The 15,870-nt window shown below is 40.0% G+C and overlaps 1 protein-coding gene across 4 annotated transcripts in view; it reads left to right on the top strand.

Moving 5' to 3' along the window:
• Positions 1 to 15,870, top strand: part of IGF2BP3 (insulin like growth factor 2 mRNA binding protein 3) — a gene marked incomplete at its 3' end in the record, with an annotated part of 114,982 nt that overhangs the window by 20,178 nt on the left and 78,934 nt on the right. For all 4 annotated transcript variants that reach the window (XM_080338511.1, XM_080338512.1, XM_080338513.1 and 1 more), the window contains exon 3: positions 5,415 to 5,463. In XM_080338511.1, coding sequence (XP_080194637.1) covers positions 5,415 to 5,463 — 49 coding nt within the window. The remainder of the gene's footprint in view (positions 1 to 5,414; positions 5,464 to 15,870) is intronic.

Below are 15,870 nucleotides of genomic sequence, written 5' to 3' on the forward strand. Positions count from 1 at the left end.
GGAGAAAAAAGGTTGTTTTGGTGAGTGGGTTTTCAGGGGCATCATGTGAAGCTGTCAGAGCCGGGGGACCATGAACTTGGAGGCTGGGGAGTAGCAGCACTTGCTGCCGATGGGTCTTGGCGTCCTCTGTGTCTGTTCTCTTGGTGTGAGGTGCCAAGACTTTTTCTGGATTAAATGAATAAGCGCTTGCGCTTCGCGTGTTCCTAAGAGTGGAAAAGGTAGACCATTTACTTTCTGTCCCGTAGGTATTGAGTTCAAACAACTGAATGGACTAACATTGTTGATGTTCACTTGATCTCCTTTCAAACATATTTAACACTTTTTCCATAGGCTCTTGTTTAAAAAGAGCAGGTTTGCGCTGTGTGGGTTTGAGGTGTTAATGTTGTACGGAGTTCATATGGCTGTTGAAATGGGAGTATTACGTGGCGTTATTGTTGAGAAATGGGAATTAATGAGCAGGAGGCAGCAGGTGTCTGGGGGGAGGGAGGGGGCTGAGAAGGGTCTGGTAAGATTGCAGGTACAATGACAGTGTGGCAGTGCAGCTCCTTCAATACTTGTGTGTACGGTCCCCTCTGAAATGGCCAAATTTTGACACAGGTTGTGAGATACGCCATGGGATACAAAAAATCGGGACTGTGAGCAAAAGCATGAAACTTCATTGTTTTCTGCTTTATGTTTTTTTGTCTTCTGTTTTTTAAAATTGTTGTCCCTTTAGGGGAGGTGCAGGTCTTATGTGATTTGCTTTTGCTAAATGTCACACAAAGCACACAGTAAGATTGTATTAGTGAGTGAAAGCATATAGTCAGTTTTCATTTAGTGTAAAAATGGACAATTTTAAAGACCTTTTTGACTTGAGGATTTTGACAGGTTGAAAGGAAAAAAGTAGGGAGAGCAGAGAGAGAAGGGAAAAGTATACATGAAAGAAAGAAAATGCTGAATCTGGGGGTTTTCTTCTTCCCTCCTCCCACCTTCTTTTCCTTGAGACGTGTTTAGTATTGTTTCCTATGTGTGGAGGATTCTTGTGGGTTGGGAGCACTGGATGCTCCTGCACGTGTGTTCTCTACATTTATGTATGAGAAACTACCCCTTCAGAGATCACCAAGATGGCTTTTAGTAAATTAACCATCTTTGTGGTACTTCGTTCTATCTATGCATATATATAGCACAAATACGCTGCCTTCCTTGTGAAGGAGCACAATGACTTCTATTTGTTTTGCCTGCTTTGTGTTGCAGAGATATTCCCATCTACCAAACACAAGGCTCCATGTCTTAACATTCCCAGAATAAATATGTTGATGTATGGTCATCAGCAGTGGCTTGAAGTAACTGAATCCAGTTACCTGCATAATACCTGAAAAGAAGAATCAGAATGTGTGCAATTCCTCTTAAGTAAATTATTACCAAATAATTGCTTATGGACTAACCTTATACAGAAACCAGAGAAGTCTGTTTTTTTTTTTTTCTTACTCAATAAAAGTTGTTCTGGGTGTCTTTGGAAAAGAGAAACAAGTGGGAATACCTGTTCACATGCTGTGAAATAGAGGTAGCTTTCAAAAACCTTCATATGATACAGAGCACAAACATAATTTGCCCAGACTTTTATTTTTTTTCCTAGTTGAAATCTATTTGCAATGCCTCTTTGGAATGGAAGAAATGAATTAAGAAATCTGCTTAAACTGGAAAAAGTGCACACACAAGGCTTACATGAGTCACATTGATGAGATATGCTGGCAGTGTTTTAGTAAGGATTTATTAATACTAGTTGAGCCATATATTAAATGCAACAATTGTAATAAAATATATTCATAGAATTTGAAAGTACTATGTCTTACACACCTGGTATGACTGCAAGTAGTTGTAAAGTGACAAAACTTAAAGTTATTTCAAAACAAAAAAAACCTTCCAGACCCTCCGTGGGTTTATGTTGCCTGGGATGTGAAATCTGCTAGGAGCTTTGAATATAGCACACTTTGCTGAAGAAAATAGGGTTATGAGGAAGGTGGGAAGCAACCTAGAAGAGCTGATGTTGGCTGAGGTGGGAGACTATTTCCAGGAAGATGCTCATGTGTTTTTTCTCTTTCCTTTACCCACTATCATTGTAGAGTTTTGTCCCTGTCCAAAAGCGTGCTTTCTGAAGTCAGAATCCATCCTTGTGCAAGCTTTAGCTGCTCCGGTGAATTCAGTCAGACCCAGCTTTGTCCCTTGCTCTTTGCTATATGTTTGCATTTGCTTTGGGATTTTTCTTGATATTGAGAGCTGATTCTCAGTGGGTTCATGTGCATGCAGTAGAGATGACAGCAGATGGGGAGTGCTGCCCCACAGCGATGTGCTGTGTGGGGTTGCCCCAGTGCAGGACGAGTGATCTCTCCGAGCAGGAGCTGCACGGGTTATCGCAGCTTGTGGGACGTTCGGTCTCCATTTACTCACTGCTTGTTCAGGTCCTGGGAACACAAACACCACTGTCATTTCTTCTAGCTGTTCTTTGTGTGGGGAGAATGGCAGAGGGGGAAATAATTTACAAGCTTTGTGTATTTTTCAAGTACTTTTAAGAAATACATTTAGATTTTTTTTTTTTTTTTTTAATTTTTAATGGGAGCTGATAGTAACTGAAATTGAAAAGTCTCAAAGGTGCTAATGTTCTTTTGTCTTACACTGGTTCAGTGTGAGTCCTCTCTTGGCTGTGCAAAGCTTTATTTTTTTTAATGATTGTCAGTTGTGATGCAGCACTAATGTAGAAAATTTCACACACATCAACAAAAGCAGACTTCAAACTTGTGCAGTGGGTGACAAGTTAAAATTACTTGCAGCACAGCCAAGCAACTGATAAAGGTGTAAATAGTTTCAAATTAAAGGGTTCATACAGCTATTCTTACAGTTTAAGTGACCTTTCACTCCTGCACAATAGGTGTCTCACTATTGCCATAAATTGAGACGCACTGTGGGGCTGTACCCATTTTGTACCTGACTTGCTGTTTTCTTTGGCTCTTTATAAACATGGCAGAGGAACCAGTGATTTTAAGATGGCATTTCTTCCTTGCTACTCTTCCTTCCTTCTCTGCCTTCCTTTCAGGATGTTCAAGCTATTTCTGTGCTAAAATGTTGGGTGGCAAAAGTTTTAAATTGCATCAGACTTTTCAGTCCCTGAAAGTCATATGGGTAGAAAAACAAACAAAAACAAAGCCCCCAAATCCCCACAACAAGCTCCAAACCTTGTCTATGTCCTTTGTTGAGTAAATGTAGAGATTGCTTTTTTTTGTTTGTTTATTTGCTTTGGGGGGCCATCTTTCATGTATTGGGCAGTAAAGGAGAAGATATGTAGGTTTTTATTCTGAAATAAAATGCAAGGTGCAGTTGTGTGTGTGAAACTTATATACGTGCTTCTGGGAAGGACTTTCCCCCCGTCTCCTCACCAATGGACACCGAGTGCTCAGTGTGAGCATTTATTGCCCAGCTTGGTTTGGAGCTGGCCTGAGACCTGTTGCTGGTGAGCTGGTTGGGCTGTTGTGTGCTCAGATCCTTCTGTGAGTGACACTCCTTGCTATGAAACTCTCATGAATTTTAATTTGTATCTACAAGTGTGAGAGACTAATAGCACAACAGTTTGAAGCATATTGAATAACATATTGGCTGCCGAATTTGTGGTTTGGGATTTTCTGCATTAAAATTTCCCAGTATTTTTAATATTGAATGAACATCCCCTTTTATGTTTTACTTTAGGACTCAACTTTTAAGTTTCAGGTTGCTGTGTGAGATTATTTTGGTATGTCAGAGCAGTATATCACAACTTTAGGGTGATCATTTTATAGCAGTATCGCTACGTGAGATTATAGTTTAAGGAAACCTTTGCAGACTTCAAGGAAATTTTCCCCGCTTCCCATTACAGCAAAGCATCTTGTGACTCTTTGCTTTATTGGAAATGAAAGCTTAAATGGGGTTGTGTGTGGTTTGAGAATTTTTTTCTCCTTTCCTTGCCTATTTATATGATCAAATCCTGAATGTGGGTCTTACTTGCTTGAGGAGGAGTGAAAACAGCTGAGAAATGCTTCACAACAGAGACCTGCTCATCTTTTCTAGAAAAAGTGCCCCTGTTGTTTGCTCTGCCGTTGGGGGTGACACCCCTATGTGAGGAGAAAATTGGGCAAGACAGCTTTGTGCCATAAACTCAGGCTGGGCCCTGAACAAAGCCTTTCCAGAGGAGCATTTGAAGACGTAGAACACTCAGTGCAGGCCTGTGTGAGTGGTGGTGTTAAGGAAAGGATCTGAGGGGGGGGAAAAGTAAGCTTTTGATTTTGTTGCTAGATGGGAAAATCTCTGAAACTCGTTTTGTCCCAAGATTCTACTGGCCTGTATAAGTTTAACAAACTCCTGCTGTCAAAAGTCCTTAAAATGTGAAGGGTTTTTCTGTGAGAGGTCAGTACTGAGCAATTAAAACACTAAAAGTGTGGTTTTGAACACAGGATACTCATTTTAGCTGCTTTGGTGAACTAAAATGTAGTTGAGACCTTCCAGTCTAGACCACTCTGTTGTCCCATCCTCCCTTCCCCAAATCTCAGCAGATGGACCCAACCAGCAAAGCCCTACCTGAGCCCAGCCGAAACTCTGTTAATCTACACATTCTTGTAAATCCCAAGGGTTTTGTGGCATCTCTGGCATTTATTTGTTCTCTTACTTTGGGGGAAGGGAGGAGACAAAGGACTTGGCTGTGGAGGCAGCCAGCACACTATCAGGCTTTGCAGTAGCACTTCAAAGTGATTTTTTTTTTTTTTTTACTAGATAAATGAAAACTGATGTAAATTTGAGGTACAAATACAATTAATTTACTGATTCTCACCCCTTCCTCCCAACCAGAGATGGAGAATGCCAGCTATATAAATGTTATAATATAGTCTGCTATTAAGTTTTTGTTAGTCTAATATCAAACCAGATATATTTATAAAAATTTATATTATCATCTTTGAAGCGATGGAGAATCCTGAAGTGTTGTCTTTGTGAATAAAAAAAGCCAAAAAAACAAGCACAAACCCAAAACCTTAAGCACTGGAGGGATATCCAGTACAAATACATGAGATTATTGCACCCATTTATAATGGAGAGAGTTAGATACTGAAGACCTTAAAGCTGAAATAGAAATAGTTTTCAAGAAAAGCGGAGACTTCATGAAGTGTAACAGCTGTCAAATGTGTAACAAGTATTTCTGTAATAGCTCTTTGGACTTGAAATAGTTTTGACCCAACATTCCCCCGTCAGTGATCTATGGGGTTTTTTGAGTTGTGTATTTGGTTTTGTCTCTCTTAGTATGACAGATGCTTAAATGTGGACACTGCTATGTATAGTCTATCTTGCAATAATGTCTTCTTTCTGTAGTGTGTTGTGGCTTTTTTTTTTTTAAACTATTTTCTTTAATTTATCTGCAGGAGTCGGAAGCTTCAGATCAGAAATATCCCGCCTCACTTGCAGTGGGAGGTAGGAAATTACTTTAAAATTTTATATCTGTGCTTAAAACTGCTTCTGTCTCTCTCTTTATCCACAAGACTTTTCCCCTTCCCCCACCTTTCACTTGCTTTGCACACACCACCCATTCTGTTCTGGGGAAAAGTCCTTTGGAAGAGGGAACAATAGAGCCTTCTAAGCAATTCAGATAACTGCCTTCATTTCTGCTCTCCGAGTTAACCATAAAAAATGTTGAAATGGATTCTTTGGTGAATGCTGATTTCCTGATTCAGTCAGTCACTCTCTTTGACTGAAAGCTTGTCTGTTTTGGACTTTACTGGTGTGTGAGTTCAGTAAAGCTAATGTAAATTCATATTTAAATACTTGGCCAAAATGTTTGCAAAAGCAGAAACTTAACGCTGATCCTTTTTCTTTGATTTTTTTTTTTTCCTTGTTCCTCTGTAGTGATGTCATTATGGTAAATTGTTTGTTCATGCTATTACAGTTATTGGCTCTCACTGATACGTGGTATAATTGCGGTTTACGCTCCCCAAATAGTCTTATAATTTTTGTAGTAGCTGGTCTACTGGGAAAAGGGAACTGTTTACTGTTTTTCTACCTTGTATGTGTTTAAAATGTTGTTTTTATGTTTTACTAGTGGTAAGTCATCCTTTTGTCTGAGGGAGAATGGAGGGTTTGAGAACAAAGCTCCAGTAGCATAGCGTTTTTCTCTAACCAGGTTTGGTCTGCAGCCTTCCTCTGCCTTCCCATTTGCAGCTACTTTGTTGCTCTGCCTAGTTGCTTTCTAGCTTTGGAGAAAAATGGCAGTGTTGCTGTGTCCACCATAGGCTGCTGCAGGGTGTCTGTGAGCTATCAGCACATACCACCTCTCATTGCTTTAGTCTGTCCATGTAAGCATTTCCTATGGTCTTCCCAAACCTTGTGCTCCCTTCAGTTGACCTGTGTCTGCCTGATACCTTTTATTTCAAACTCATAATTGCCTTTTTTTTTGGTCAAGCTTTTGGGAAGAGTAGTAATGGAAATGGTTGAGCATGAGTGATGTGAGGATCAACTTACCTTTTGCTATTATACAAGCTTCCTCTGAGGATTTGGTGTAGGAATAGTGAGTATCAAAGCAGAGGCATACAATTCAGGTAAATGCAAATAAACACAGAGGTAAGCACTGTTGAGCAGAGTACATCACAATTATTCTACCTGCTCATCCCTCCTTTCATGTATTTAGCTGTTAGTGTTCGTATGTTACAGGTATCTAACCTGTTTCCCACCTGCTTCCTGATGTTTAAATGACTTCTCTCTCCTCCTCCATTGTTGCAGTTTCTGTGGGGACATCTGGTCTTGGACAGATATTCCCTGTGCCTCACCTTTTAAGAACACTTGTCTTCCTAAAGTTCCCAAGGAAAAGTTATAATTGTCTCTATTAACATCATTTCAACCTTGCCTAGTTGTCCCGAAGTTGCTCATACAGACCTGACCTGTCCGGGCACAGAATTTAGAGAGATGAGGTCCCAAAGTAATTTAAACTATACTTTTGCATTCTCTTACAACATCAGGGCTGCTTGCCGAGTATGGTTTGTTCACAAACTTCCCAAAGTTTTCTTTTTAAGTGCCAGTGTTTTGTTACTTCTGCACCGAGCAGGTAAGTTGTGTATGTTCTCAAAAGAGTACTGATGACAAAATACAGCAATTGATGATTAAACTAATCAGGGAATTGTCTTATATCAAGCTTACCTTGGGCTATGGTGTCTTTCTTTGGTGCTAAAAGACCTTGCAAAAGCTTCTTTTGAGCTCTGTAAGAAAGTTTTGGATGATTCCTCATTAAAATAAGTCTGTCTTGCAGCCACCTGCTTGTAGGGAGAGTAAAAATTTATCCACACAGACACAAATTTATATTGAAGCAGTGTTCTTGCCTAATGTTTTCTGAGGGGATGGTGTGTGTGGCAGCTGGAGCAATTTTACTTAAATTGTTTCTTATAGTCCCTCTGTGCCAATCTGCTTGCCTCATCACTACTTTGTTAATTGCTTGAATCAAGATTGACTTCTTCTAATAGGTGTGAAATCCTTAAAACCACCTTAAAAAACAACTGATGAAAGAGGTGTCTAGGTTAGTTCAGTCTATCAGCCCTCATGTATGTTTGCTATCAAAATACAAAACACATCTAGTACTCTGCAAGACTTCTTTTATACAGTGACATAGGGATATGTGAAAAGAATGGAAGAAAGATTAATGTTTCTGTGAATTTTTTTCCTGATATAACCAGTATTAAGAAGATTACTTTTTCATTCTTTGCAAAAGTTTTTTTTCTTGAACAATTATTTCATCAGACTTTGTTTTAATTTTATTCTTTACAGAAAAGCATTTTACAAGGGAAGCCTACAGGTGTGTCCCTAACAGGCAGTGTGCATGCCTTTAGTTTCATGCTTTATGGCTATTCTTGTCCCCAGTGTGTGACACACTGGTACATGTGGGATTGGGACCCAGCAAAAGGTCTCTGAGCCTACCTGCACCCAGCAGAGATGGTCCTTGGCTTAGAACAAATTCCCCACAAAACCTCTTATAATAAGGAGGGCATCCGTAGTGTTCTCAAATGCACCTTGTTGGCTTTGGAGAAAGCAGGTCTATAAGGGCAGTAGGGATGCTGGTCCCATAGGGATGTAGCTGAACTACTTGTAGTGTGAAGTTTAACAGTGTTTGATAGTAGCTCCCACTCTTGAGGACCTCCAAGAATAGTGTTGGCTTCTGGTATTCAAAACCAGAAAAAATGTTCAGGCAATAAATTGAAGCTTAATCTGAATTGAGGATGTTTTGGGATACATCAGCTGATGAAGGCATTCCGTCACTGATATAGGTGCTTTGTTCTCCATGCAGATGGGACCTGGCTCTTAAGATTCATGAAATACTGAAGTAAATGAATTTCCTGTGAAAACCTTGAAACAGTTCCACTGATTTACCTTCTTTCTAAGAGGCACATGTGCCTATCTAGTGCCTTTAGTTGCACAGAAAAGAGAAAACATTGAACTTTAGTGGTAAGGTAACCTTGACTTCTCCTTGGAGGAAACTGGGTGTTTTGAACACTGATGTGAAGTAGGACACTTGACCCACAGTTATTTCATATAGATTGGTAAATAAACAGTGGATGTAAATAACAGCGGAGTAACAAGAATTTATTAATGACTTTTCATAAACCAAATATACAAATTCACATTATTAACTGTTTGCCTTTTTGACTGCCTTTTTGGATAAAAATGTTCCAACTAGTTGAAGTTGCTGAACAGAACTCTTATAACCAGCCATAGCAATTGGACTTGTATTTGTTTCCTCTTTCTAATGCAAGAGTTCATTGTGTACTTATCAGACCAACATGGTGTAAGTAAAAAAGGGTAAGATAACCCTTTTAGACCATATTCAGGGCTAAGTGGCACAAGAAAGGTAGATCGTGACCTGCTGTAGTCTCCTGAGTTGCTACATTGGAACAAAACCACAAGGTTGCTATCCTGAAGAGCTCGCTCTTAAAGTGCAGCTGTAAATGTTATAATTCTAAAGTATTCTAAGGCATTCAAGGTGAGGTTTGTACAAAACTTGCCTGGTAACTAATTTGAACTTCACAAGAAGATTTTTGGCAAGGTTCTGCAGGTTTCTGTACCTGTGGGTTGGGTACTCTTGCACTCCTTGCCCAGCCAGGAGAAACTGGAGTTGGAGGGAAGGCAACATCTCTGTCTGAACGAAGAAAATGTAGGACTTGCCTCAGACTGAAATTGGTGGCTGGACTGGTAGGAGCTTATCCAGGATCATGTTCTCTACTTATCCAGGAGGTCGTTTGTGTTTTCCCCCTTCCCTCAGTGGACTGTCTGGGTTTGAGGACTCTGGATCAGTGTCCATGTTCTGTAAAAGCATCATCACTTTTGGAATGCATTTTCTTCCTTTTATTCTGCTTGCATATAAAGAGCATATAGAGGTTAATATGATAATTTAGTAATTTGAAGGACATGTGCATGATCAGATTTTATTTTTCAACTGAATCAGTTTTACTTGTTACAAAGTTTGTTTGATGAAGCAAGCCCTCAAACAGTTAGTGTGCCTTTTTTTAGTGGTAGGTGGGTCTCATTTTTTAACCCTTTTCTTCTCCTTACTCATCAAATACAAAAGCCCAGACTGATGCTAAGAATCATGACAAGTGAAGGATTTGGCACATCACTTTTTCCCATTCTCCACACATTTCAGTCTCATCTCTTTCTCATTGGAAACAAGCACCCTGGCTCTGTGCTCTCTGCAGAAAAGTAAATAGATGTCTTCTGCTCTTTCCTGAACTGCAGTGTGTAGCTTACTGTCTTGACTCCTAATTTGTAACCGCAAGCAATCTCTAACTTCAGCTTGTGAGTATTGTGATTTAAAACTGAAGTAGCTAGAGTTTGTTTTGGTTCAGCATGGAAAGGATCCAAGTAGGATTCTTCTGAGACGGAACCATTACATGAAATGTCACCTTTTTTTTTTCCCTTTCTTTTAAAGCATTTTAGAACTAGCTTCCTCAGTGTAGAAGATGCCTCCAGAGATTTTCTTTCCAAATATTTTTTTCCATGTTTAGCGAATAAAGCACTAGAGAACAGACTTTAAGGACACAGATGGTGCCAGAAACAGCACTTGCTGGCTCAGCAGGAAGGTAGCTGGTAAAGAGTTCCCACTTATCTTCTGTAAGTTTATTTCCTTATTGGTTTGTATGTAGCAGATAAACAGATACAGTGTTGATGAACTTTGTAACAAAAAAGGTAGACTAGAAGCCCACACTGTGGAGTGTGAACCTGTTGACTGAGCATGGAAGCAAGAAAAATGTGGTGAGTGTGTGTATTCCTGGCTTTGCTGTGAGACTTGCATGTTGCTCTTGGGGCCAGAAGTGTGTGAGAAGTGAGATCTGATTTAGTTCTTCCAAAGGCAAAAGGTGTTCCTAAACAGGGTTTGCTTTTCCTCACTTTTTCTGGAAAATGGAGTCTCATTGTTATGCTGAGACCTCTAACGTTATAGATTCTCCAAGCAGAAGTAATAATAGAAAAGAGTTTCTGCATCAGAATCAAAATGTGAGTCCATGTTCTATATTGGTATGTGTGTCAAGAAAGGTTCAAGCCATCTCCATCCATCTGAATACTTTGTAAGACAACTTTCAGTTTCTTTAAAAGTGTGGAGATGATTCTGATTGTGAGTACATGTTAGTAAACCTTCTTATAGTGCACATAACTGTTTGTTCTGAGGATCTGTAGTAGCTTGTGTCACTACTTTGATTAAAACAGCTAAGCTATGTGCGGTGGGTTGTTTGCTTGTTGGTGTGTGTGTTTGTTTTTTAACCTAGAGGTGTAGTGTAAAAACTAATCTTACCAAATGGTACCTGTTCATGGTACAGCTTATTATAGAATACCAAGGATATGAAGAGAACAGGTAGTGAACTTGTGCCTTTTAATAAAGGAAAATAAAACCATGAAACCATTGCCATTAAGAATAAATTAGGATTATACAAAGTAGAAATTTTCTTATAAAGCAAAATATAAAGGGAGGATGCAGGAGTGAGCTGAGCTACAATGAAAAGAATTCTAGAAGGTGAATTGACAGAAAGAGGTTTAAAATGCATTGAAGTATCTTTCACCTCAAACTTCCTCCAAGAATCCGAACTTAATGTAGTCCCATAAAAATAAAGTATAACTATAAAAATGCTAGCAGAATGTTAAGCATGCACAAATAATCTGCCATTGCCCACTAGGTGTGGGAATCTCTGGTAGGGATTTCTGTTTTCTGTTTTCTCCTCAGTGTGCTATGTCAGGCATTAAGCTGTACTTTTTGCCAATTACTACTAGTTCTACTCAGCAGGAGAACAGGGAACATGTTAGCCTGTTCTCTGTAGCAGTCTTTCACATATTTGAAGACCTATGATGTTTAGAGAAGGTTAAGGGGAGTTTTAGGTTCTTTCAATCTTTTCTCAGGACTCTTTATTTCTAGGAAATTTATTGTTCTTAAGTGTCTCATCTGCAATGTCCCATGAGGCTTCTCCAGAGTAGTTTCTGCAGTTTAAGATCACTTTGAGCTCCTGTCTTGTCCTCTGGTATGTTTGTACTCCGTTTCAGCCTTGTGCCATCTTTGAATTTAATAAACACAAACCTGATACAACAGTAGATGTAGTTTGCCCTGAAAAACCCTATGAAATGGAGCTCTTTAGTTTGACAGTAGGCTGGCAATGACTATTACCTGGCAGTGATCACAAGGTCAACACCTTACCTGCTGTTGTAGTATTTATCTTATGAGTCTGCTGTAGAGGACAGTATCAAAAGTCTTCTGAACAGAGATCCCCCACACATGGACTGTTAATTTGGTTGTAATGAGGAACTGGAGAGATTTATCAAGAATTACACATGCCAAGCAGGTTGAATGTTGGTTGCTTGCTTATTTTGATTCCCAGCTACGAGACAGAGGGTAGAGCAGCCCCTGGGGCAATGCAGAGCCCCTGGGCAGCACTGCCTTCTCTGGACTTCGATCTGTGCTCAGGGGAGTGTGCGGGCTGCCTTTGTTCCTCTCCTTCCAAAAGGAAATGAAAGGATGTTCTTCTTTCTGCTATCTGACCTGGGCCCCATGTTCTGAATTTTGTCTGAGATACACATATTTCCCACCATCTAGCTGGGCTTAGCAGCAGGTGAGGCAATCTGATATGGAAAAGTGATCACGTCAGTGGTAGACCACCCATTTTGCACTTCAGAAAACACACTGGCTTATGTTGGGATTTTAATCACCTGTCTTAATTATAGGGGGTGATATTTACAGGTATATGTGAGGTAAGAAACACCTTTTGCAGGTGTTTAAAATACAGACTGTGGGAGTGAAGGTCCTTGGGTAAACATGCAAATAACCATATTTCTCACTTGGAATGATTTATTCATACAAGTGTGTTGGCTGCAGTGATGCTGATAACCATCTTACAGTTGTAAACAAGGGGGGAAAAATCTAATGGGGTAAGTATTTTTTTTTAATTGGACTATAGCATTTTTTTTACTTTAAAAAGTCTGGATCTTCTTAAAAGTAGCTGATAATGATCCTTTTATCAAATGTCTGCTCCCATTTAAGAGTTAATATCCTAGATGTCCTAAATGAAGATACTTTGCTGTGCTTTTATTATAGTTCTAGGCTTAGAAGAGTAGCATTGTGTTAGTTAACACAGCTTTTTTCTTTAGGAAACTTGTATTGCAGTAGCTTAAGTAAGGAATAGAGAAGTTAGAGGTGAGGTCAGGGCTCTGCTGTGCTAAACACCTAGAAGATAAGGAAGGTGGTCTTCCAACCAGAACTAGACATAGTGCTAGTAAAATCTTTCAAACAAATCAGGAGACTCACCAGGTTAGAGCTGGCTTGATGGACATGGTCTAGAGGTATGAAAGTTGCTCTTCTTCCTTCAGGTGTCCAAGGTGATGAGTTGAAAGAGTAGGAAGGGGAAGATTTTGGGCTCATGGTGCAGGAAACCTGATACTGGGTGGCTGGTCAGGCAGCCACTTTAATTTGTACAGCAGTGGGAAGAAGTTTGGTTGAGCAACTTTTGAAGAAGGTGCTCATGTGTCACAGCTTTTTGGCCAGAATATTAAGCAAGCTGAAATAACTGCTGGCTTCTGTGAATATGCTGAATAGCAAGCTGCAGTGACTTTGAGGCTTGTGTTTTGAGCTGTGGCCAGCCTTGCTGTGGAGGGGGCAGGACAGGAATGGAAGGAAGTGACCACTTGGACCTGAGACTTTTAATCTGTTGTGTCATCTGAGTCACACATCTTTGTGAGTCAGTGAGTTGCCCAGATCTCTGTGTTGGGCTCTACTGTCAAAGCACAGAAAACCAGTGAGTTTTAGGTGTTAAATATGGCCATTCCAACAAAGACATGTAGAAGCTTTGTGTCTTTTCAGACTGCATTTATGGACCTATATCTTATATTTCCTTCTAATGTTCAGTGGGAGAAATAGCTAAGTGAAGGGTTTAAAAAACAAATAAAGGAATGATTCAGTGTGACTGTTTGATCAGTGCAACTGTTTGATCCAAACTTTTCCACCCATCCAAATTTGTTCCATCCTGTGACTGAGATGAGAAAAATTCTGTTTTTGTGACTAGATTTTGATCTTCTAGGATAAAGGGAGGCACAACCTGTGATCCCTTAACTTTTCAGAAGTGTTCTAATATTTAAAGCAGCTATTAGTGTGCAAGAATTTTGCCATTGTCAACGTGGGGTTGTTTGGCGCTGTTAGAACGATGTGTTGCTCATAAGCCTAGAATAATATGGTTACTTGTTTACCCTGCCACTAACAGTGACTCCAAAACTTGAGAAAACCTAAAAGACACACAAGACTTGCTTGGTTCAAAACACTTTTTGAGAAAACAACCATCAAATCTTGCTTTTTATTTGCAGTTCTAAAAAGGTGTCTGTGAAGACCTTTTGTTCAAGGACTCAGTTGCCACAGTCTTGCACCACTTAGCTATAATTTTTACTTAAGGAGTCACTTTAATCACAGTGTAACCTCTTTATCCAGTGTTTTATCATGTCGTTTCACAGAATTGCAAAACTGTTCAGGTTGGAAGTGATCTCAGAAGGCCTACAGTCTAAAGCAGGGTCTGTATTGAATTCAAACCACACTGCTTAGGGTGTTGTTCAGTCTTGGAAACCTCTAGGAATGCAGTTTTCACAACATCTCTGTGTGACTGGTTCTAAGGATTAATTATTTTATTAATGGGAATTGTTTTCCTTAAACCAGATGATAACATCTGTTGGTTCAATTTAAGCCTATTGTCTCTTGTCCTCCCACCCCGCACCTCTTCTCAGAGGGCTCTGGGGCCAGCTACTGCCACACTCCCCTCAAAGCTCAGCAAGCCCAGTACCTTCATCTTCTCCTCACTGCAGATGTGCTCCAGTGCACAACCATCTTGGTGGCCATTCACTGAACTCATTCCAAGTTTTCAATGTTGGTCTTGTACTGTGGGTCCCAAAACTGGATGCAGTATCTACATGTGAGTGATTATCCTCTTTTACTCAGGATTCATTAACTTTCCTCCATCCATTGCCTGTGCTCCTGTTAACACAGTCCAGGTTGTTATTGACCTTCTTTGATGCCAAGACACAAAGTGGCTCATGTTCAGCTCACTGCCCACCAATATCCCACATGGTCTTTTCAGCAGAGCAGCTTCCAAAACAGTCAGTCCTTGGCCTTTACCAGTGTGCAGGGGATTATTCCTTCCCTGGTGCAGGACTTTGCATTTGTCCTTGTTAAATTTCATCAGGCTGCTGTTGTTCCATTGTCCCACTCCTCTGCCCTGCTTAGGTCTCTCTGGGTAGCAGCCCTGCCCTCTGGCTTGTTGACAGCTCCCCTCATTTTGTTCTCATCCCCACACTTGAGGAGAATGTGCTGCAACACCTTCGCTGGGTCATCAATAATGATGCAAAGCAGGACAGGCCCTGGGACAAACCACTTGTGACTGCCCTACAGGCAGAGCGTGGCCAGGTGAAGTACTGTCCTCTGAGCCCAACTGTTATTCATTATACCATTATTGTTCAAAATTAAGCTGAATGTGGAATATCTGCAAGTCTGTCACCTGCATGCATAGGAGGGGAAACATGTCTGGGAATGGTATTGCATCTCTGCAGACAGAACTTAGGCTGCATGCCATTGCTGGCTAAATTTCCTTAAACACAATGATAAATTAACCGATTGTTTAAACCACCCTTAAGTGAGAGAGCCTGGAAGTGAAATAAGCAGCACTAACACACTGCTGCCTTCTTAATTTCGTATGTAATTACACAGCGGCCTTGTTTCTCACTGGTACTCTTAATACCATAAGAAAATCAAACTACCAAAGGACTGCTTGGTGAAAAGCACACTTTCTGAAAACTCTTTCCATTTTGAATGCAAGTTGTAATGAAAGTCCCAAAGAAAGAAAATTTGTTTTTTAAGAAAAATGTTCTCTTGTTCTCGATAAAGCTATTGACATAGCTTTTCAGTGTTTTTCATATGTAAACTTGGTGTCTCATAATTAGTTATCCGTGCTGCCTGATATCTTAAGTCTTGCTTACTTTAGTTTTGCTCTGTGAAATGAAGAAGCAGTAGTTCTTACAGGTGTTTGGTCTTCAGTGGAAGTGCTGGTTTTAGATGATGGGAGTGCAACTCAAAAATCCTGATGAAATTAGGTGTCAGTACCTTTTTTTGTTGGCACATATGAAGCTGCTAGTAAAGCTACATGCTTTTACAAAGATGCCCTTTGGGTGTTGTAAAATTAATGCGATTAAGAAGCTAGTTACTCTTGTCCTGCTCTTGGAGAAGTTCTGAACTAATATCAGTGAACTGCCTTGAAAGAAGTAGTCACTAGCAGGGATTGTTTCTTTAGAATTGCTAGTTGTATAACTTGAAAATAATTGAAGGAAATGCATAAA

The sequence above is a fragment of the Nesoenas mayeri genome (assembly GCF_963082525.1).
Source record: "Nesoenas mayeri genome assembly, chromosome: 2".
In the NCBI taxonomy this organism is placed as follows: Eukaryota; Metazoa; Chordata; class Aves; order Columbiformes; family Columbidae; genus Nesoenas; species Nesoenas mayeri.